The following is a 20,063-nucleotide window of genomic DNA, read 5'->3' as shown; positions in this document are numbered from 1 at the left end:
AGCGTGGTGAGGTAGGTAGGTACTCTGAGTCTTCCCCCCCAGTCTGTCCGTGTCTTTCTTAGCGTAGGTAGGTTGTGCATCGCTCTCTCTCCCTTTCTCTCTCTCCCAGTGCTTACTTGACGTAGTTGACTTCTTTTTACCTTTACTCCCATCTATTTGTGTATCTATCTATCTATCAATACTCATCATACCCTATGCACTATACTCGTTCGTAATCCTACATTATACTTTTTGGTTGTCCATCCATCCATCCGTCCATCCATCCATCCATCCATCCATCCATGTATGTTTTGAACAGCAGCAACAATCACGATAACGATAGTACACTCACTAGTACACTAGTAGTACACCACTTCCCATACTTTCCATACTAGACAACTATATCTACATATCTACATACACATCTCAGCTCATCGTAACCAATTCAGCACGATATCTAACCAGCTACTCCTTTTCTTCCTTCCTTCCAGGCGTCCGCCTGTACAATGCGGCATGTCCTGTCCCCGCTATGACATGTCCGGCACAGGAGCGGGTAGGAAGCGAGTCTCTGCTATGGGTGTTTGTGCTGCTGCTTCTTGAGCAGGGGGAGGAGGAGGAGGTTGTGACGGTTGAGTTGGTTCGACTGGCTTGACGGAAGAGTCGTCGGCTGGTGGTTGGGTTGGGGCTTCTACTGCTGCTGAAGAAGAGGATGGCGCCGCAGCTGGATTTGGGATTGGAGCAGAAACAGGAGCAGGAACCGTCAAAGACTGCTGGACTGGTGGTTGTGGTTGTGGTTGTGATGCCTGGGATGATGTTGGCTGAGAATTTGATGAAGAAGTTGATTTCACTGGTAGCTGTTGTGTCTGTGTCTTCACATCATCATCCACTAGCTTGAACTGGGCTTGAGTTTGTAGTGGCGGCGTTGACGTTGATAGTTGTAATAATGATGGGTTTGCTGGCGTCGTCATTGTCGCTGCCATTGGTTTAGGAGTAGGTGTAAGTGCAGGAGCGCTAGTAGCTTTGAGTGGAAGAGCAACACCCTCAATCGGCTCCAGCTTAGCCTGGACCACCGGCCCTGTCATCGTCGCTGGCAACGAAGACGTCGACGTCTTCCGTTTCGGCTCAGACGGTCTCGTCGTCTCCTTGCTCTTGCTCCTTGCCTTGATAGTATTAGTCACCTCCGTGCCACTTGCTCTTCGTGGCAGCTGCGGTAGCTTCGGTTGCCTCAGGGGCGGCAGTTCAGTGGCTTGGACGTTATCCAGGTGTTTATCCCCGGCCTCAATGTCCTTGGCCTTTCCCACTTCCAAAGCCTCTTTGTTCTTCTCTTTTCTTTTTTCCGCTTCTTCTTGAGCCTCTTTCAGCTTGGCTAGTTTGACTGCTGGATCTTCTTTTGGCGTCGACCTCTTCCCGTTAGGGTTCAAGAACCTTTCTGGCACGCCCTTGGCCGCGTACGTTCCGCTGCCCACGTATGCTCCTAACAGCGCACTGAACTTGTAATCACCCCTGTGCACGCGCTGGATCTCGCGATAGGCATAGGCATTGTAATAGGGGAGACCAGTCTTGGGGTCTCGGTAACGGGCTGGATGGCCAGTTACAACGCAGAGTGGAGGATGGGCGGGCTCTTTGGTGATTGTTAGTGACTAAACGAAATAAGAATGCTGATGCGCAAATGGGGCCCAACTCACTGGCAAGTTTCTCCATCCTCCTCCCAAAGATAATCTGCGTCTGGACCTGCTTGTCCTTGATAGCGGCTTCATCAAAATTCTGGAGAATGATGCAGCTACGGGTAACTTTGTTGACCGTTTTCCCTTCTTCCCCTTCAGCGGCGGGTTGGTCAGTGGACACCGATGCCCCTTCCTGGGGCCGATCCGGTCCCGCATTCGCATTGTCGGATTTATTTTCTTTCCTACTTTCTTCGCTCTTGTCACCTTGTCCAGTTTTGTCGTCCTCTCGTGGTACGGCGAATTTCTCCTCTTTCTTTAGCTTCTCAGGGCTGATAGTGGCAGACTGCGAAGAAGGAGGTGTCGGTGCCTGCTTAGTCTGAATAGTAGTTGTGAATACTGTAGTAGCTGGTGAAGGCAGATCACGAGCAAGCCTATCAACAGCAGGAGAAGGTGCGGGTGCGGGTGCTGGGATGTGTGTGGGCGCAAAGCTGAGAGTGGTAGTAGGGGCCGACGTCACCGGCGCAGAAAGCAAAGCTGGAGTAGGAGCTGGAGCTGGCGCAGGCGTAAGGGTGCTCAAACTCCCGGAAGACGGAGGCATTGAAAGAGGCGAAGTAGTGTTAGGGGGCGCAAGAACGTTTGACATCCCGTTACTAAATGGAAATGCTAACCCGGGCATCTGGACATCGAGCATAGGGGGTGCTACTCCTCCTGGTGGGGCCAGGACGGGGGCAGCTAGAACTCCTGATGAAGGCGCAGGCTTCGTCTCGAGCGGCGGCGGAGAAGGGATAGGCGGCGGGGCCATAGGTCCTCGGATAGGTGCGAGTGTAGATGGTTGTGGAGGTTGTGGTGGTTCGGGCGCATCCTTCATAACAACGTCTGGAGTCGATATTGGTTTTTGTGGCTGTTCGGGCAATGCTATTGACGGAACTGCTTTTTCCGCTTGTGCCTCCATTTTATTGTCCTGTTTGGTTGCCGCCTCGGCCGACTTGTCATCTCCCTTCTCAGTCAATGGTGTTTGCCTGGAGGCTTCCTCAGCCTTTGCTTTCTCTTTCTCAGCCGCCTCCTGAGCAGCAAGAGTAGCGCTGACAGATTGCCTCTTCTTCCTGACCGGCTTCTCCTCCATGGACACCATCTTGCCAACGTGTTTTTGTTGTCCTTCCTCCAACGTCTGAATACCACTCCAAAAAGTGACTACCGGACCGTCCAGCTTGCGATTGTTCAGGGCCGCGATCTTTCTCAAGCGTTCTTCTTCCCTCACCTTCTCCGCCTCCTCCCATCGGTTCAAGCTCTTCTCGTTCCTCTTTTCCACCAAAGCTGCCTCAGCCAACCGCTCCGCCTGTGTCATTGGTGGCTTCTTCAAGGCCTCTAACCTCTTTGCGTTTTTCTCCATCTTTTCCATCAGCTTCTTCCGGCGAATCTCGTCGTCGATCATCTTCTGATGAAGCTGTTCCTTGCTCATCTTGGTCGTCCTGCGCTCGGACGCTCGCGTGGGCATATCGGCCAGGGTCGGCAACCAACTCGTCCTTTCCGACTTTTTCTTGGGTCTAGGCGGGCGCGGTGTCGGTCCTTGCCGGACAGAGGAGGCAGCAGGAGTGCCTGTCGTCGACGGCGCGGGACTTCCGGCGGCACTCTCTCCCGTGGCTGACGGCGGCTGCTCGATGCGAACCTTTTTCCTGAACTTCATGGGGATAGCCTCCTGAGCTTTCCTCTTCCGTTGCGCGTTCCTCTTTTCCCTTGCTTGGCGCTCCAGCTCCTTTTCACCCTCGAGATCGTCGGCGGCAGCACCGTCCTTGTCGTCTTCGTCGTCCGAGGACGAGTCCATCTGGACATCGGACGCGTCATCCTTGTCCTCGTCGGTAAAGCCAGCATCGTCGTCGTCTTCGGCAAAGAGGAGTTCCAGATCCGAGTCTTCGGCGGCGGGCTCTTCGTTGGCGAGCATCGACTTCATACGGTTGCCGGCCGTGGACCGCTTCGCGCGCGACGTGGCAAGCCATTCCACCTGCTGCGGCTGCTGTGCGGCCTCGCCGGTGCTGGGACTTTCGGCATCGCTATCGTCTGAGGAATCGCTCCAGTTTTCTTCGGTGATCTCGTTCGGGACGGGCAAGTCGGGGTGTTTGTGCTTGGGATCGCGATTGAGATCTATGGTGGTCATTTTTGCCGTCAATGTCGCCCACTTTACGAGAACGCAGAGTAACTGGTTGTCTAACGATGCGTCGCGTTTTACCACTTCATCGTGGGAAGACGTCGATAAAAATATTGATGGTATCGGATGTTGATTGCGAGTTGCTGAAAAGCCGATCAGAAGTTACAAGATCGTATATAGTCGGCATGTATAGAGATGTAGATGCGCTCGTTGTGGAAACTCGTGTATTGCTGATTTGATAGACGACGCGTGGTGATAATTTCCCCCTTCCAGAGGTGTTGATGTTGTTTGGTTGAAGATTGAACCATCTCCAAATTTCCACTAGTGTAGAGTACCGACCTCCCTCTAGTTCTAGTGTGCGGTACCTACCTCGCCTACCGACTTACATGCTCTGGGATTCTCCCTTCCCCGCTATAACTTTTTTTGGCATTACCTGCCTGATCATCAGGGCGACCAATCAACATGTTGCTGAAATCCGAACCCCACGGTTCATGCTTTGTGTGTTTATGTTCCTTTTTCGGTGCAGTTAGGTACCCCGAGTTTTCCCTGTTGCTGGTACATTGACCGCTCGCTCAGCTGCTGTTGGGCTGTTCACTGTGTTCTTCCCAAGTATGTAAGCATTGTACCTAGATCACAAGGCGAGGAGGTCAGTGGCATTACAGCGGGAATCTCGAGGTCCGATAATCGCCGCCCGGCCGCCCGCTTCGAGACTAAGAGCTGAGGATGGCCCCACTACCCGGATTCCGTCATTCGGACCATTCGGTAGGTACTTCCATCGATCGGCCCCCCCCACGCTTCCGTAACTGGAAACTTACGAGTCGTTAGTCGTTCGTTTCTAGTTGAAAGGAGTGATTCGAATTATTGGTATTATTTGGCTTCCTCTCTCTCTCTCTCTCTTTCTTTTGTTCTTTGTGTGACCATTGTCTGCATATCTTGATTCATCTGTAGCGCACGCGCACTCGTTTCTCCTCCCTGCCTGCCTGCCTGCCTGCCTGCCTGCCTGCCTGCCTGCATATACGATTCCCCATGTTCCGTCACGGCGTCCGTACCTTTGCGACCACCTCCCTCCGGAGGATGGCCGCGGTCGCGCCCCAAGAGCCCTCCCAATACCTCCTTAACGTCTCCAAGGCGCAGGGTATCGCCAAGGGTTTGACCGGAGGTATGCTGCCCTCATCTATCATATTCACAAAGAACATGCCACCAACACTCACCTCTCTACCTCCTTAGCTATCGGCAACACCCCGCTCATCCGCCTCAACCGCCTCTCCGAAGAAACCGGCTGCGAGATCCTCGGCAAAGCCGAGTTCATGAACCCCGGCGGTTCCGTCAAAGACCGCGCGGCCCTGTACGTCGTCAAGGACGCCGAGGAGCGAGGCCTGCTACGGCCAGGCGGCACCGTCGTCGAGGGAACCGCCGGCAACACCGGTATCGGCCTGGCGCACGTGTGCCGCTCCAAGGGCTACAAGCTCGTCATCTACATGCCCAACACGCAGTCGCAGGGCAAGATCGACCTGCTCCGCCTGCTGGGCGCCGAGGTGTACCCTGTGCCCGCCGTCGCGTTCGAGAACCCAGAGAACTACAACCACCAGGCGCGCCGGCACGCCGAGCGGTTGGACAATGCCGTGTGGACGAACCAGTTCGACAACATTGCCAACCGGAGGGCGCACATCGAGACGACCGGCCCCGAGATCTGGGCGCAGACGGGAGGCAAGGTCGATGCCTTTACTTGCGCGACGGGCACCGGTGGAACGTTTGCGGGCACGACGAGGTATCTGAAGGAGGTTTCGGGCGGCAGGGTCAAGGCGTTCTTGGCTGATCCTCCCGGAAGTGTGTTGCACTCGTACTTCAGCTCGGGCGGCAAGCTGATTGAGCGCAGCGGGTCGAGCATCACCGAGGGCATTGGCCAGGGCCGTATCACCGACAACCTGAAGCAGGATGTGGACTTGGTGGATGGATCCATGACCATTAGCGACGAGAAGACCATTGAGATGGTGTACAGGTGTCTGGACGAGGAGGGTCTGTATCTTGGCGCCAGCTCGACCCTCAACGTTGTTGCGGCTAAGGAGGTTGCGGAGAAGCTCGGAAAGGGATCGACGGTTGTGACGATGCTGTGCGATGGTGCCTACAGGTATGCGGACCGCTTGTTCTCGAGGAAGTGGTTGGAGCAGAAGAACCTTTTGGGCGCGATCCCCGAGCACTTGCAAAAGTACATCGTTCTGCCATAGTCGGGATGGAAAGAGGGAACATAAATAAATAAACAAACAAACAAACAAACAGGAAAAAAGCGACAGACGGTTTATTGTACATAGCAGGTAGTTGGGTATCGTTCATGAAACAAAAAAAGTTTCAAGGTTCAGAGTTCTTTGTCTACTTTTTGTGCCATTTGTCAACTCATGGTATCTTACAGTCCGTCATACATCCTACATATACAAAGCTAGTCGCCTATACGTACCATACCTCGCGAGAGCATGACGAGAGAAACATGGGGAAACAGCTCGTTCTGTTAATCATTGCCTACAAGTGTTTATTTCTTTCCACCCACAACCATCTCGTAAATCTTCTGGCCGGCCATGCCGTCGTCAACCTTGGCATAGGCCAACTGGCTCTCAGCCTCGACAGCAGCGGCCCTGTTGATCAACTGCGCCGCCAGCGGGCCATGGCCGAGCTGTCCGACAATCTTGGCCGCATTCTTCAAGGCCTGGAGGGTGAAACTAGCATAGCGAAGGTGCACTTGGGGCTTGATGAGGTACCGGAGATCGACCCTGGCAACGTAGGCCTCATCCGTGTACATGTCCAAGAGGGCCTTGTCCGCGGGCCACAGCCTCACCAGCTGCTCGGCGTACTTGACCAGGTTCTTGACGTCGTTGGCGCTGTTGAGCTGCTGTTCCGAAGTCTGTCCGGTTACCGCGCGACGAGCAGCGAGCTCGGCCGTCAAGTTTAGCCTGGCGGCGAGGAACTGAGGGTCGCGGTGGTACGGGAACCTCGTAAGGGCCTGCTGCCTCTTGCGGTCCTTGCTCATGTGTCTCTCGTCGCCCTCCAGCGCGTCCAAAATCTCCTGAACCTCCCTGAGCGCCTTGCGCGTCTCTGGCTCGCTGTAGTCGCTCTTCCACGCAAAACGCTGGATCCAGAACAGGAGCTCGTTGACGGTCTCGTGGCGCTCCAGAGTGAAGCCGGTGCGCTTGACGTCGCGGACCATGTTGAGAATGAGCTGCAGATGGCCGGCCTTGCATGCTTTCCGCACAATCTGGGCAGAGAGCCAGTATGGGAGTTTGCGGTTCGCGCGGTGCATACCCTCGAGGAGGCCGGAAAGGTTGGCAAAGTCGCCGCCGTTCTTCATGCTCAGGAGGGCGGCCCGGATGTTCTTGGGGGTGTTGGGCATGTCCGTCAGCATGTTGATGTAGCTGAACCTTTGGGGCTGGCCATCGATCTGGATGGTGACGGGATCGTGCGCAAGCTCCTTCTCATACTTCTTGTTGAAGATCTTCTGTCGTAGTTCGGGCGGCAGATAGGTGGGCAGAATGACCTTTTCACGCAGGGTCTCGAGGGCTTCCTTGAGTTCGGGGGACGAGGTCTTGTTGAAGGAGACGACGGGGTAGGTGGCTGTAGGCGGAGGAGGTGTTAGCAAGTCTGGATGAAGACAGCCATGTGGTAACTGCCATGAAGCCGAGCGGGTTTGAGCGCATTTGCGTATCGAGCTCTTAGCGACAAAGCGACAAATGGCGACAGGTTGGTTGGGAGGACATGCCTTGGCGAGGTACGGTCGACGACAAGCATCGGGATTGCTGCGCGGGCTTCGAAAGAGCCTCGGGGACTGCCCTGCACCCTACCCGGAGGGCATGCTGGGGAGCTCTGCCGGCCATGTTGGTGTGCGATCGGTCGGAGTTGGTGGGACGCGACCGGACTCGGAGGGAACGGAGGACAAAGAGGAGAGGCGGGGGAGTTGGAGGCCAGAGACCGGAGTCGACTGGAGACAGGAACCGGCAGACGGATGTAAATAAAAGTGGTTCTTCGATGTTGAATTCGCGACCCCAACCGTGCGAGCGGACCCAAGAGAGAGGCGTGGAGGGGATTGTCGCCAAGGGAAAAGCGCAAGACAGCCCGCCGTCAAAAAGTAGCACCCCTGTATTGACGAATCCGGTCTGTGATTGGTCAATACACTTTTTTATGGGCCGTGTACCTTGCACACGGCCAATCGGGAGCCAGCACGGTCTTGCTCGAAGATCCATTTTCCAACGTCTTGTGCAGCCTGCCCGCCCCGGGTCCCGCGAATTCGACCTTTGCCCGGCCGTGGAGGAGAGCTGCCCTGACTGCTTCGCCAATTCCACTTCTGGCGGTCCAGAGAGTCCGACTCCGAGTCCGGGACACCACACACGACAACACACCATGAACGTGACAGCATCGCTCTCCCGACGGCCTCTGGGCTGCCTCAAGGCCGGCCTATGCCAGTCCCTCATCCGGGGCTATGCGACAGCCGTCGCTGCTTCCACCACCCAGTCTACCGGCGCCCTGCCCGATCACAACTTTTGTACGGCCTCACGTCACCCACCCACCATACATGTCATCCGATCTTCTGCCTACAATGACTAACCAACCTATACTTGTACTCCAACAGTCAGGATCGCCGATAAGCACACCAAAAAGACCCGCACCGCTTTCGCCGTCTTCACACCCCCCAAGAGCCCGACGACCCTTCCTCCCTCGAGCGTAGTCACCAAGTCCAAAGCCTTCAAGATCGCCAACTCGAAGCTGCCACCGCTCATGACCAAGCCTCCCTCGGACCCGATGCCGCTGTTGACCCAGCAGCAGATCGCGCGCATGGACCCGACCGGTGCGCGCACCGCCCTCTTCTCCAAGGCGCGCCACGCCGCCCGCGTCGGCGACGTGCTCATGGTGACGCATCGTCGCGGCGGCGAACCCTTTGCGGGCGTGTGTCTGGCCATCCGCCGTTCGGGCATCGACACGGCGATCCTTCTCAGAAACCACCTCGGCAAGGTCGGCGTCGAGATGTGGTACAAGATCTACAACAAGAACGTGGCGGGCATCGAGATCATCAAGAGGCGGGCCAAGCGCGCGAGACGCGCCAAGCTCATGTACATGCGCCAGCCCAAGCACGACATGGGCAGTGTTGAGCAGTACGTGTTTGCCTGGAAGAAGATGAGGAAGGTGTTGAGCAGTAAGGGCTTGACGGGTGGCGTTGGTGGTGGTGGCGGAAAGCAGAAGGGCCAGGAGTCCAAGAAGAAGAACTAAATCTTTCCTGGGCCTGAATGTGTGCGATGATGGATTGAGTCAGTGAGGGAGGGGATTGTTCACTGAGACTTGCGGGATATCCCTCCCCTTTTGGTTGAGGAAGCTACAGTGACCTCGAAGTGAGAGACAAGCCGGGATCTGTGAGAAGAGGGGACAGACACCGCTGTGTATACCATGTACATGTATGATAAATCCCCGGGGCAAAAGAATTTTATGGGGTTTTTTTTTTACGGTCGACCGGTCTGGTTGAGTCCGGTGTGCGGCAGGGTTCGGATACCATATGAAGAGAGGGTTCTCTTGTTACTTAGAAAAGGGGTGCCAAGGTCATGGAGTTGGTCAGCGTCCAGCGCTGAGATATGGTGCACGCGCTGGTGTTCGATGAACATTGAAGCTCAAAAGGTAACTTGGCGAAAGATTTCCTCTAACCGGGCACCTTTCTTTGGTATTTTGTCTTTGTCGGGACTTTGTCTAAACTTCCTCTTTGTCTAAGTCTCTTAAACTTCCGCTTCACAAGACTCACCAATTATGTATGACTGAATATGGCTCAATCCCTCTTTTAATCAATATACTTCGGTAACCCAAATAAGTGCCAGTAGCACGTTTAAGCGAACAGTCAGTCCTGCTGACATGTGAATTCCAACTTTGGATTCTCCGTGTTCACATTACAGACTCGCGCTTACACCTAATAAGGCAACCAGAGAACTCGGGGGTGACATGTATACAAAACAAGCACTGCCACAAAAGCTGTTCATAAGCCGAACTAAGCTTATGTATACTCCGCCATGGAGTTACTGCATGGTTAACAGACGTCTGCAAATCGTTTCTCATCCGGGTCTTGATCCGAGTTTTGGATCGAGATTTCACTAATATTCTAGTTGCACTTGCAAGTACTTATTGCGGAACCATTCCTGTTAATGTTCATGTTTTTCGTCTAGACTCTCTTTGCTCGGCTATAGTGTACATAGGTAAAGAAGGGGGGAAGAACCTGCTCTTTTTTTCGGTTTTTTTTTTTTTTTTTTCTTTCTCTTCCTCAACTTATGCTACACAGAGGTATGCATCTACTTATGTATGCGTCTACTTATGTACGGTATAGTTTCGTGAAAACCATGTTCCAGCAACTGCAAAGCCCTGGCAGATCAGACCAGATTCTCCTGTAGGTGGGTAATCAGATCGAATCAACATCAGGTTGCTTATGCTATAATAGGTGATACCTACCAAGGAAAGTGAGTAGAAGTACAGAGAGAGTTTACAAACCATTCAGTGACCATTCGGTGGCCCATCGAATCACACACAGTCCTGGCTTCTCCGTCGCATGTAAGAAATAGGAGAGGAAATGTGTGACAACGAAGGCTTCGTCTGCAGAGCATACACTAATCACACATGACACACACAGCAGCTCAGCATCTCAAAAAGTCGACATCGCTTAGATAAACGAGCCGTTCGATTGGTAGCCTGTCAGAGCTCCCGTACGGCAGTTGAAATCCGAAACCGGTAGAGGGACTCTCGAACGTCATTTGAGAAGAAAGGTGTACACTAAGCATAGTACATTGGTACTCTACACGTGTAGACGAGAAGAGTGGACAAAAAGCTTGGCACCACCATTCTCAACCTTAAGTACTTAGGTAGAGATACTTAGTTAAACTACACAATAAACCTGGGAGATATCAGGGATGCTCATTCAAGCCGGTCTTTCCACATCCAACGAAGTTTTGCTTGGCGGAAATCAGAGGCTGGCGATTGGACCATGGTCATGGTCTTCGGAATTTAAAAGCTGGGTGCGCAGGTTGCGCCTTCCGCGGTTGTGAAACGGGTCAGAGTGTGCATGGAAGGGGCGTTATGAGGTTGTTGTACCTAGATGTAGCTTCCCTTCCATCCGGATTCCACTTGTTGGCTGAACAGGTGAATTGAACCTACTGAACCCAACGAGGGAGAAAGGAAGGACTCAGGCTCCTTTCACTGTCTACTCGAGACGACTTTGAATCTTTGGCCTCCCATTGTCAATTGTCAACTGATCAAATAGCATTGTGTCCGACATGTATTTTCCCTGAACAGTCGGATCATTCAGGCTTCCTTTCTCCAAAATTGTCGATGATCATTGTGGAGGTTAGGCTCAACTGCAGTCAAATTCCTTGACATTGGATGAGGGGTAGCGGCAACTAAGCCATCGTAGATGCGTGCGTGATGCGCATTGGGAGCGTGTCATCTGAACAGTGATGAGACGAGTGTGGTGGTCGTCGACGCTTGACCAGTGAGTCCCATCTCCACTACCAACCCCGGACTCTTTCCTGTGGTCTAGAATCTGTACCCAGGAACCTTCTATGTACAACGAATGAGTATCGCGCAATGCGCCGTCAATGAAAGCCTTTGTCAACCTCATTGCCCGTGGAAACAAAGTGGTGGTGGAAGTTGCTGACCGCAAGATCGCTCGAACCCTGTCAGCTCACTGCAGCTTCCGTCGCTTCCATTTCCACAGACTGCTTGCATCGCAATCAATGCTCAGCCTTTTCCGCGGTTGCTTGCAAGGATGCTATTCTAGGTAATTGCTATCAAACCCGACCTGCACTCCGGTTGCTGCCGCTGCCGCTGCGGCGTTGCCGTTTGATGAGATTGCTTGTCTCCTTCCAGGGTTTCCAAACAACTCCCAAGGTTGTTGTTTAGCGGCGGCACAACCTTATGCCTTCAGTCTACAATATGCAAAGGGAAAGCTGCAGTGTTTCGGCCTTTTGCTGATCTCCTTGATAAGAGATTGAGATTCGAATCGCTATTGGACGCCATCGATGAATGCAAGTAACCTCGCTTTTTTAAACCCGACCCGACCTTCAAGTCATCACCCGCAGACTAGTTTATGGCCCGGTGTCTCTGGGGGATCCTCCTGGGTTTACTACTTGGCAAGCTTGGTCACGGTTTCACACTGCCAGCCAACCCGAACTGACTGATCACCGTCGACTCGAATGTCATTGTGTGCCCGACGATGACCGGCTCGGCGGATGACCTTGACGGTGACTGTCGTGGAGTGGTGAGGTTTGCCGGCAATGGTGGTCTTTGCCTATCGAAGTCCCCCCCCGTCGGCTCGGGTTGTGCGAGGCCTAAGCCACCCCCAGTCCCGGAGGAATGCCTTAGTAAAACCTCCCCCATGGCTCGACGATGCTTGGCCCTTGCTTGGCTGGGGTTGGGGACGTGGAAGAAGAGCGAACAGCGAATATAGTGTACGCTACATACATAGTGGCTCATGCGGCCCTTGTCAATGTACACACACTACCGCAAAGATTTGGACCATTGACTTTCAACTTGACTGGAAATCAGACATAATCAGACATACATATGCACGATTCTATACATGTTTTACTCGCCAAAAATAGAGGAGGATATCGATGATGATGCATTGCCACTCGGGCGCATAGTGTAGTAAATTCCATTGTTCTGATGTCCTGCCCTTTCCCAATTATCTTCAAGAGCGCTGGAGGGTGGGGAAATTGAAAACCACTGTCTTGCATACAAGTTCTGGTGGGCGTGAATGTTGCAGTCAGTATGTATGCTTACACTACCTACCTACACTAAAAGACTATGCCTGATTTCCAGGAAAGTTGAAAGTCAATGGCCCGAGTCTTTGCGGTACCTACACTAGTGACAGTCTGTGCTCCTTTCAATTTGGCACCCCGCCGGCGTCGTTCCCCGGCATAAAGCCCCGGATGTGTTCTTTGTTGACCCGGGAGCCCGAGATCCTTTACATCCCACGAGTACCCTTTCTGACTTGTCTTTCTCTTTCTCGTCCCCCTCTTTGACAATCAGATCTACTGTATCAACTCACGACTCGTTACAAACCCCACGTGCTTCCTGAAACTGGAACAGTGCTCGACTTCACGGTTCAACAAGCGGGACTATAGAGTGTTATATATGCATGCGCTAGCGCACCCTTAAGCCGTTGTGGACCCGCTTGATGCAACTCGCCAGCCCCCCTCCGACAGGCTAGAATTCGAACTTTTTTCTCCATCGGCTTTTTCCATCAGTCGACCAGCAATAACCCTGATTCTTGGCTGGGACCACCCGATTTTCAACACCACCAACCCTGCAAAGACCGGTTTACGGAGTGCTTCCCTTCTTCTACCGTCACCCGCCCCTGTGGGCTTGGCGGCAACCTTCTTTGACACTCTCTTCGCTCCGAGTTGTTGTTGGCCTTCTCTGGAATCTAGTGTAGCATCTGGGTCTTGTTCTTGGCTTTTGCTTGGCATTGTAAGCAACGGTGCCTACCACTTTGCTTTCTGCTGTGTGTGGTGTGCTCGTCCTCATCGAACTTTTTTGACGATCGGGTCAAGTCAACATTTGGATTGCGCCTCGACCAGTTCTGAGGCCATCCGAGACACAAAACAAACTCCTTTGAGGGCTTTAAAATCAGCCCCAGGTCCGGAAATAAGACAAGGAAAAAAAAAAAAAAAAGCCCTCGGTTGCTGGTCCAGTCCTGTCCACAACTTGAAGTCTCCATTCCTGCCACCCGCACGCACCTTCCTTCTCGGCCAAACCCCCCCCCTGGACTGGAAACGGCAACGGAAACTTTTAGTCTTCATCTCTTCAGTCGAAGCCACCAAAAAGCGACGACTGAACTGGGGCCTCTCGTATTCACTCTATACTAGGACGAGTGAATACCATTACTTCATACCAATTCAATTCCCTCCTCCTTCTGTCTCCCGACCCGCCCCATACCTTATCACTGGATCTTACTACACATACCTCTACCCTACCTACTTCTACCTATATCATTCTTTATTTCAATTGCCGCGTCTTCTCCCTCAAATACCCCAGATCTGCCCCTCCATGACATAGGCTCTGATGCCGTTGTCTTAATTCAGTAATCCTTTTCGTTGATCTCCCAACCGTCTGTCACCACGCCACCCTGCCACATCCTTGAGCAGACCCTGACACGCCGAGACATCGATCGACCTTCTCTTTTTTTTTTTTCTATCTCTTACTTCTACTACATACTGGCAGGACAGGATATTAGTAGCTTCCTGGAGGCACATCACCGTTTGCCGTTTCGGCCTCTGCGTCGATTTCAGGCGATTCCGGTGCCGTCTCCGTCTTTGTTTCTCCAACCCCCAGTCCCCTATCCCTTATTGCCTGACGACATCCTTCACCACTCAGGGGCACATTTTCACCATAATACCACCTCCCGCGATTGTCGCCCACCATGGAACGACTTCGCAGTATAACCCAGGAGAAATGGGCGTGGATATGTCACCATATTGGTTTTCGGCCCAGGAAACTGATGACCGAAGGCCACTTCCAGTATCAAACAGTACACTGTAAGTTCCTCTCCCTTCCCCTTGAACATTGTTTCCGTACTAACTGTGAATAGATACCCTCATCATTGGCCTCACAATAGTTGGCTCAATTCTTATTTACGCCTCCCACAGGGGCCAAGTCGCCTATGTCGACGCCCTCTTCTTCGCTGCTGGGGCGTGTACCCAGGGCGGCCTCAACACCATTGATGTTAACCTGATCAACACCTTTTCCCAGGCCGTCATCTTTTTGCTTGCCATGCTCACTAACCCAATATCAATCGGCTATTACACGGTTTCCCTACGCAGATATTGGTTCGAAAAGAAGTTGCAGACCATTGTCCAGGACGCCAAGCAGCGGAGAGGCACGATTTCAAAGTCAAAATCGCAGATGCGGACCGACTTTCTATCACAGGCGGAAAGAGGTGTTGCTGGCCGAGAGATCACCGTCATGCACGGTTCTGGTAGTCCACGCATGACCAACGACGGCATCTTGCTGGGCTCGTTCCAGAAGCCCACGTACGACAGCCGCGCGCCCCCCGATCAGCGAGATCCTGATCAGCCCGAAGATACCCGTCGACAGCCCGAAATCAGGTTCGCCGGCACCGTGAAGAAGAGCGATGGACTTGGCTTGGATGCGATAAAGCTTCCTCGGTCGGACGAGGAGCATATCGCAATTCTTGAGCGACAGCGCAACCGAGACGACGAGGTGCTTCGAATTCCCGGTCCAAGAGACATGGAACGAGGCGCTAAGCCTAGACGGGTCGATGATTCTGCCGAGGAGGATGACCGCGAGCCAGCTCAACGTGCGCCCATGGTGACGCTCAATGGCCGCGCACAAGCCATCACCATCGAGGAGCCCGACAGAAATAAGTTATACGAAACGCTGACGGAAGATTTCGTCGACGATGCCAAGATGTTCACCCACTCTTTCGTGCCGCAACTCAACCATCTCAAGTTCAGGAAGAACACACGGGCCCCTACCAGGAACCGTGGTGACGAGGAGGCAGACCCCAAACTGCAGCGGTCAAATTCGAGAATGTCTAGGCGCCCATCGCTCTCAGCCATGAGGTCGGCCTTTACCAAAGACAAGATGGAGCCGACGCCCTACCTCAGCTGGGAACCGACACTGGGACGCAACTCCCAATTCCACGACCTGACGGAAGAGCAACGCGAGGAGCTGGGAGGTATCGAGTACCGTGTCTTGAAGTTGCTGCAGAAGATCATTCTCTGCTACTTCTTCGGTTTCTTTCTGTTGGGACTTGTCGGTTTGCTGCCGTGGATCCTCCATGAGGACCGCTGGGGTCAGGTTGTCGACCAGGCTGGCCAAAGCAGAGTCTGGTGGGCCTTCTTCACCGCGAACTCTGCTTTCATGGATCTGGGCCTTACCTTGACCCCCGACAGCATGAACTCGTTCAATACCGCTGTCTGGCCCTTGCTGTTGATGATCTTTCTCATCATCATTGGCAACACCGGCTTCCCCGTCATGTTGCGGTTTATCATTTGGGTCATGTCCATCGTCGTTCCGCGCGACTCGGGCCTCTACGAGGAAGTGCGATTTCTGCTTGATCATCCTCGTCGCTGCTTCATTCTCCTCTTCCCGTCTGGGGCGACGTGGTGGCTCTTTTTCATCCTAATCGGGCTCAATTGTGCTGACGTTGTCTTCTTCGTCGTCCTGGACTTGGGATCTGGGCCTGTCGACGCCTTACCTGGCGGTATCAAGGTCCTCAATGGGCTCTTCGAGGCAGCCTCAACGAGGACAGCTGGTTTTTCCTGCATCAACCTCGCGGTCCTGCACCCGGCCGTCAAGGTGTCGTACATGATCATGATGTACATCAGTGTCCTCCCCATCGCCATGTCGATCCGTCGCACAAACGTGTACGAGGAGAAGTCTCTGGGCATTTACAACAATCCTGAAGGTGAGGAGGAATCGGCTTCTCCGTCCAGCGATTTGTCCTACATCGGCTCGCATTTGCGTCGCCAGCTCTCTTTCGATTTGTGGTTTATTGCTCTCTTCTTCTTCATGCTCGCCATCTCGGAAGGCACGCGGATCATGGACGGCGAGACCGATATGTTCGCGCTCATGTTTGAGGTCATCAGCGCCTACGGTACAGTCGGCATGAGTCTTGGTTTTTCCACTGGTAACGCCTCTCTATCGGCCATCTTCAGCACGACAGGAAAGGTGTTCATTATCATGACGCTGATTCGAGGTCGGCATCGTGGTCTTCCCTACGGCCTTGACCGTGCCATCGTCCTTCCCAAGGAGCTGAACAGCAGCTCTTCCGAGGACGACGGGGTCGAAAGACAGCGTTCACACACGTCTGCCATGAGTACTGGCCGTGATGCCTGGAGCACCACCAGCAGAACGAGCCGCAGGCGTCACTGGCGCCAACGCAGCAACGACATTGGCAACCAGATCTTTGGCGCTCTGCTCCATCCAGGGCCGCCCAGAGCCGCCATGCCGCTGGATGGACACCGTCCCCACCACGTTCCTCACGCGCAAACCTGGCACCCTGTCCACTTTGGTTCCGTCGGTAAGGCGCGGCCCTTAAATAGAGACTCGCATCACGGAAGCGTTGGCAGTCAGGGCGTCACCGGCCTTGGAGGTGGTGGCGGCGGTAACGGCGTCGGTAGCGGTGGTGGAGACGGCATTAACCCTAATGGCTGGCATAGCATGCGTAGGCGAGCAACGAATCCGGAGCAACACCGCGAGGAGACGATTCACGAGGGCTTCCCGTTCCCATCTGACTCGGACCGCCGGCCTGAGTCCGATCAGAATACCCTGACGGACCCGCCAAGGCTGGGAGTGGGAGTGGATCATAATCTGAAGTTGATGAAGCGCAAGTCGGAGCCCAGTTTCCCGTCCACTCCTACTGATTTTAGCGAGTGATGGATGTTTCTTGTTCCTATGGCGAGGAAGAGGATTTTAGGGTTTTATTTCTTTCTTCATTCATACATACCTCTCTTCTTACGTATGGTGTTTTCTTTTCGGTCTTCTTCAACAATGATACCACGATTTTTTTTCTTCTTTTTCTTCGGTGTTAGAGAGGGGAAAAAGGAAGGAAGGGTACACATGATATGATATGGTACGATATGGTATGATACGATAATCCCCCTGGTTTTTGGTGTCTCGACATACACATATCATATTCGACTCATTGGCATTGGTACACTACACATTACGCTGCACATCACACATTACACATGACATTACATCACACCGGCGACAAGCGAGGCGTTTTTCTTTTTCATGCTACAGGACATGTGCAGCTTCATGAGACGGAAAAGTTCCGAAGGGCGGAATTTGCATCTTCTAGATTCGCATATATACGTTGCGCGCCTCACCGGCTTGTTTTGGCTAGGCTTGGCTTCTTAGAGGATACATACATAACTTATTAGAAGACGAACGGCGGCCTGTTACAGAGACCCGAGGAAAGCGAGCAATGTTAAGGATTTTAATATGCTTGCAGGATCTCTGATAGACGCTACACACAGCTCGCCATCCGCCGCTACATAGGCATACAGACATGGTACAAGTTTTTCTTGGGGGGAGAAAGGTAGAATAATAGTCCTTGTTAGACTACCTTGACCAGTATCTTGTCCTTGCAACTTGTCGATGTTGCTAACTCAGTTTCGAACAACTGTATCTGTATCTGTCTCTGGCGCTGTCGCTGTCGCTGTCTCTCGAAGACGTCCTTGCTTGTCTAGGTGGGGTGGTAAGTGATGGTTTTGTGTTGATGGGTAATCGTGTCGTGTAAGAGATAAATCTAGGTTTATAGTATGGTTTAGGAGAGTGCGTGGTAGGTTATTGTGTTGGCAGTGTTATAGTAGTGAGGTAAGCATTTTTGTTTTGTTTTGTTTTTCTTTGTTTTTCGGTTTTTTTGTTTTGTATTGTTTTGGCTTTGCATTGGCTTACTTGTTTTGGTTGATCTCATCCAAAGTTGGATGAGACGTGTGTTAGTGCTTACAAATTACTACTTCTAGGTAGGAATTGCGTAGTTGGGAATATATCTGTTTGATCATTGAATTTACATTTGCTGCTGTCCCGTTTTGATGTGAACAGAGGGAAAGGAGGTTGGAGATGTCATGCTTAACGGGCTTGAGGGAAATAGTCCTTCGACTTTTTCCTCCAGGCTGCTTCGAGGATGGTGATGTTGGCTCTGGTTAGTAGATCATTAAGGGTAGTCTTTCGACAAGGTCATGTCAGATTCAGAATACAACTGAGAGAGCTGACAGAATAACCCCTTCGAACTAATAGGAATCTCCATTTCTCTTCTAACGTAAACATACAACTGTCCTGTCCAACCAGTCATACATTACTCATCAACCCACTTGGCCTTGCCCTTCTCCGCAAAAGCCTTCATTCCAATCTTCTGATCCTGGCTTCCAAACAAGGCATGGAACATGCGCCTCTCATACTCCACGCCATCCCTCAGTCCAACCTCCTGGCTCTTGTTAACCACCTCCTTGGCCGCCTGCACCGCCACCTTGCTATATCCCGCAATCGTCTCTGCCGTCTTGAGCGCCCCCTCCATCAACTCCTCATAGCTGTCAAACGCCCTCGCCGCAACCCCCCACCTCTCCGCCTCCTCACCACTGAAGCTCTTTCCCGTGAGGATCAGCTCCATAGCCTTGCTCTTCCCCACCGCCCTCGTCAGCCGCTGGGACCCGCCCGCGCCGGGGATCGTGCCCAGCTTGATCTCGGGTTGGCCAAAGTTGGCTGTCTTGGTGCAGTAGATGATGTCCGTCATCAGCGCCAGTTCGCAGCCGCCGCCGAGGGCGTGGCCGGAGACGGCGCCGATGATGGGCTTCTTGACGGTGAAGGTCAGGTTGGACCAGGACTCGATGAAGGAGTCGAGGAAGGCCTTGGAGAAGGTCAAGGGGGCCATCTCCTTGATGTCGGCGCCGGCGGCGAAGGCGCGCTCGGAGCCGGTGAGGACGATGGCGCGGATGGTGGGGGATTGCTGGAAGGAGAGGAGGGCGGCGTTGAGTTCGGTGATGAGCGGGGTGGAGAGGGCGTTGAGGGCTTTGGGGCGGTTGAGGGTTACTGGGCGCCCGGTGAGGGTGGGTTTGGTTAGTAATTTGGGTTTTGAGGTTTAGAAGTGTTTGGGAAAGAGAAGATTGGGGAGGGGATGGAGGAGGTTCTTTGGAGTTTGATGAATTCCATGTTCCCATTTGAATCATTGCGTGACGATGGGTGTATCTAGATGAAGCCAAGGGTGTTTGTTTACCTTGACCGACACCGGGACGGGGCTCGGAGACCTGGATGAACTCATACTGGCTCTCGGCAGGAGTAGAATAGGCACGGGCAGCCGCAATACGGGGAAGGGTAGTGGGCTGGAAGCGGGAGCCGGCCCGGGATAGACCCCGGAGGGTGTTGTTGAAGGCAACTGAACGCATGATTGTGGTGGGTGATTTGGTTCTATCAGACGAGTTGGTTACGGAAACAAAAAGGTCAATGGCAAGAAGTCAGAAACAAAACACTTGCAGCACCGCCAGCAGCACAGAGCATGTAAATAAACCATCAATGACCGCAGCTTATATAAGTGAGTGACCCGTCAAACCGAGGGGTAGGTAGCTCCCCCGAGCTCTGATGGGCCATCCAGCTCCCCAATTCCCCACACGCTTGGCCTCACTGGTTATCCTCGGTCTAAACGACGTCAATTGGGGAATGCCTGTCTGTTGATCCTTGCAACTGTACTTTGCTTTTCTTGTCTTGGGGGGAGCGGGCGGGCCGTTTCCACGGTTTCAGAGACG

General features: G+C 53.1%; 6 protein-coding genes across 6 annotated transcripts; 3 read left to right on the top strand and 3 right to left on the bottom strand.

Moving 5' to 3' along the window:
- Positions 1-262: 262 nt before the first annotated feature.
- Positions 263-4,067, bottom strand: NCU06453 (hypothetical protein). Its single transcript, XM_952251.2, has 2 exons — positions 1,665-4,067; positions 263-1,600 (listed from the first exon to the last, which is right to left on the bottom strand). The coding sequence occupies exons 1-2, from the start codon at positions 3,793-3,795 to the stop codon at positions 507-509; spliced, it is 3,225 nt and encodes a 1,074-aa protein (XP_957344.2). The 5' UTR covers positions 3,796-4,067; the 3' UTR covers positions 263-506.
- A 511-nt stretch (positions 4,068-4,578) lies between these two features.
- Positions 4,579-6,144, top strand: cys-17 (cysteine-17). The gene is made up of 2 exons (XM_952250.2): positions 4,579-4,945; positions 5,014-6,144. The coding sequence occupies exons 1-2, from the start codon at positions 4,813-4,815 to the stop codon at positions 6,009-6,011; spliced, it is 1,131 nt and encodes a 376-aa protein (XP_957343.1). The 5' UTR covers positions 4,579-4,812; the 3' UTR covers positions 6,012-6,144.
- NCU06451 (hypothetical protein) lies at positions 6,071-7,849 on the bottom strand. Its single transcript, XM_952249.2, has 2 exons — positions 7,532-7,849; positions 6,071-7,386 (listed from the first exon to the last, which is right to left on the bottom strand). Exons 1-2 carry the CDS (start codon positions 7,644-7,646, stop codon positions 6,311-6,313), a joined length of 1,191 nt encoding a protein of 396 aa, XP_957342.2. The 5' UTR covers positions 7,647-7,849; the 3' UTR covers positions 6,071-6,310.
- A 163-nt stretch (positions 7,850-8,012) lies between these two features.
- On the top strand, positions 8,013-9,616 carry NCU06450 (mitochondrial ribosomal protein). Its single transcript, XM_952248.3, has 2 exons — positions 8,013-8,311; positions 8,399-9,616. The coding sequence occupies exons 1-2, from the start codon at positions 8,170-8,172 to the stop codon at positions 9,031-9,033; spliced, it is 777 nt and encodes a 258-aa protein (XP_957341.1). The 5' UTR covers positions 8,013-8,169; the 3' UTR covers positions 9,034-9,616.
- A 3,723-nt stretch (positions 9,617-13,339) lies between these two features.
- trk (transport of potassium) lies at positions 13,340-17,968 on the top strand. The gene is made up of 2 exons (XM_952247.2): positions 13,340-14,330; positions 14,384-17,968. The coding sequence occupies exons 1-2, from the start codon at positions 14,216-14,218 to the stop codon at positions 17,194-17,196; spliced, it is 2,928 nt and encodes a 975-aa protein (XP_957340.1). The 5' UTR covers positions 13,340-14,215; the 3' UTR covers positions 17,197-17,968.
- A 519-nt stretch (positions 17,969-18,487) lies between these two features.
- Positions 18,488-19,857, bottom strand: NCU06448 (enoyl-CoA hydratase). The gene is made up of 2 exons (XM_952246.3): positions 19,538-19,857; positions 18,488-19,353 (listed from the first exon to the last, which is right to left on the bottom strand). The coding sequence occupies exons 1-2, from the start codon at positions 19,704-19,706 to the stop codon at positions 18,623-18,625; spliced, it is 900 nt and encodes a 299-aa protein (XP_957339.1). The 5' UTR covers positions 19,707-19,857; the 3' UTR covers positions 18,488-18,622.
- Between the last annotated feature and the right edge of the window lie 206 nt (positions 19,858-20,063).

The sequence above is a fragment of the Neurospora crassa genome, linkage group III, assembly GCF_000182925.2.
Source record: "Neurospora crassa OR74A linkage group III, whole genome shotgun sequence".
Classification (NCBI taxonomy): domain Eukaryota; kingdom Fungi; phylum Ascomycota; class Sordariomycetes; order Sordariales; family Sordariaceae; genus Neurospora; species Neurospora crassa.
The sequence above is the reverse complement of the archived record's forward strand: the minus strand, read 5'-3'. Positions and strand labels throughout refer to the sequence as shown.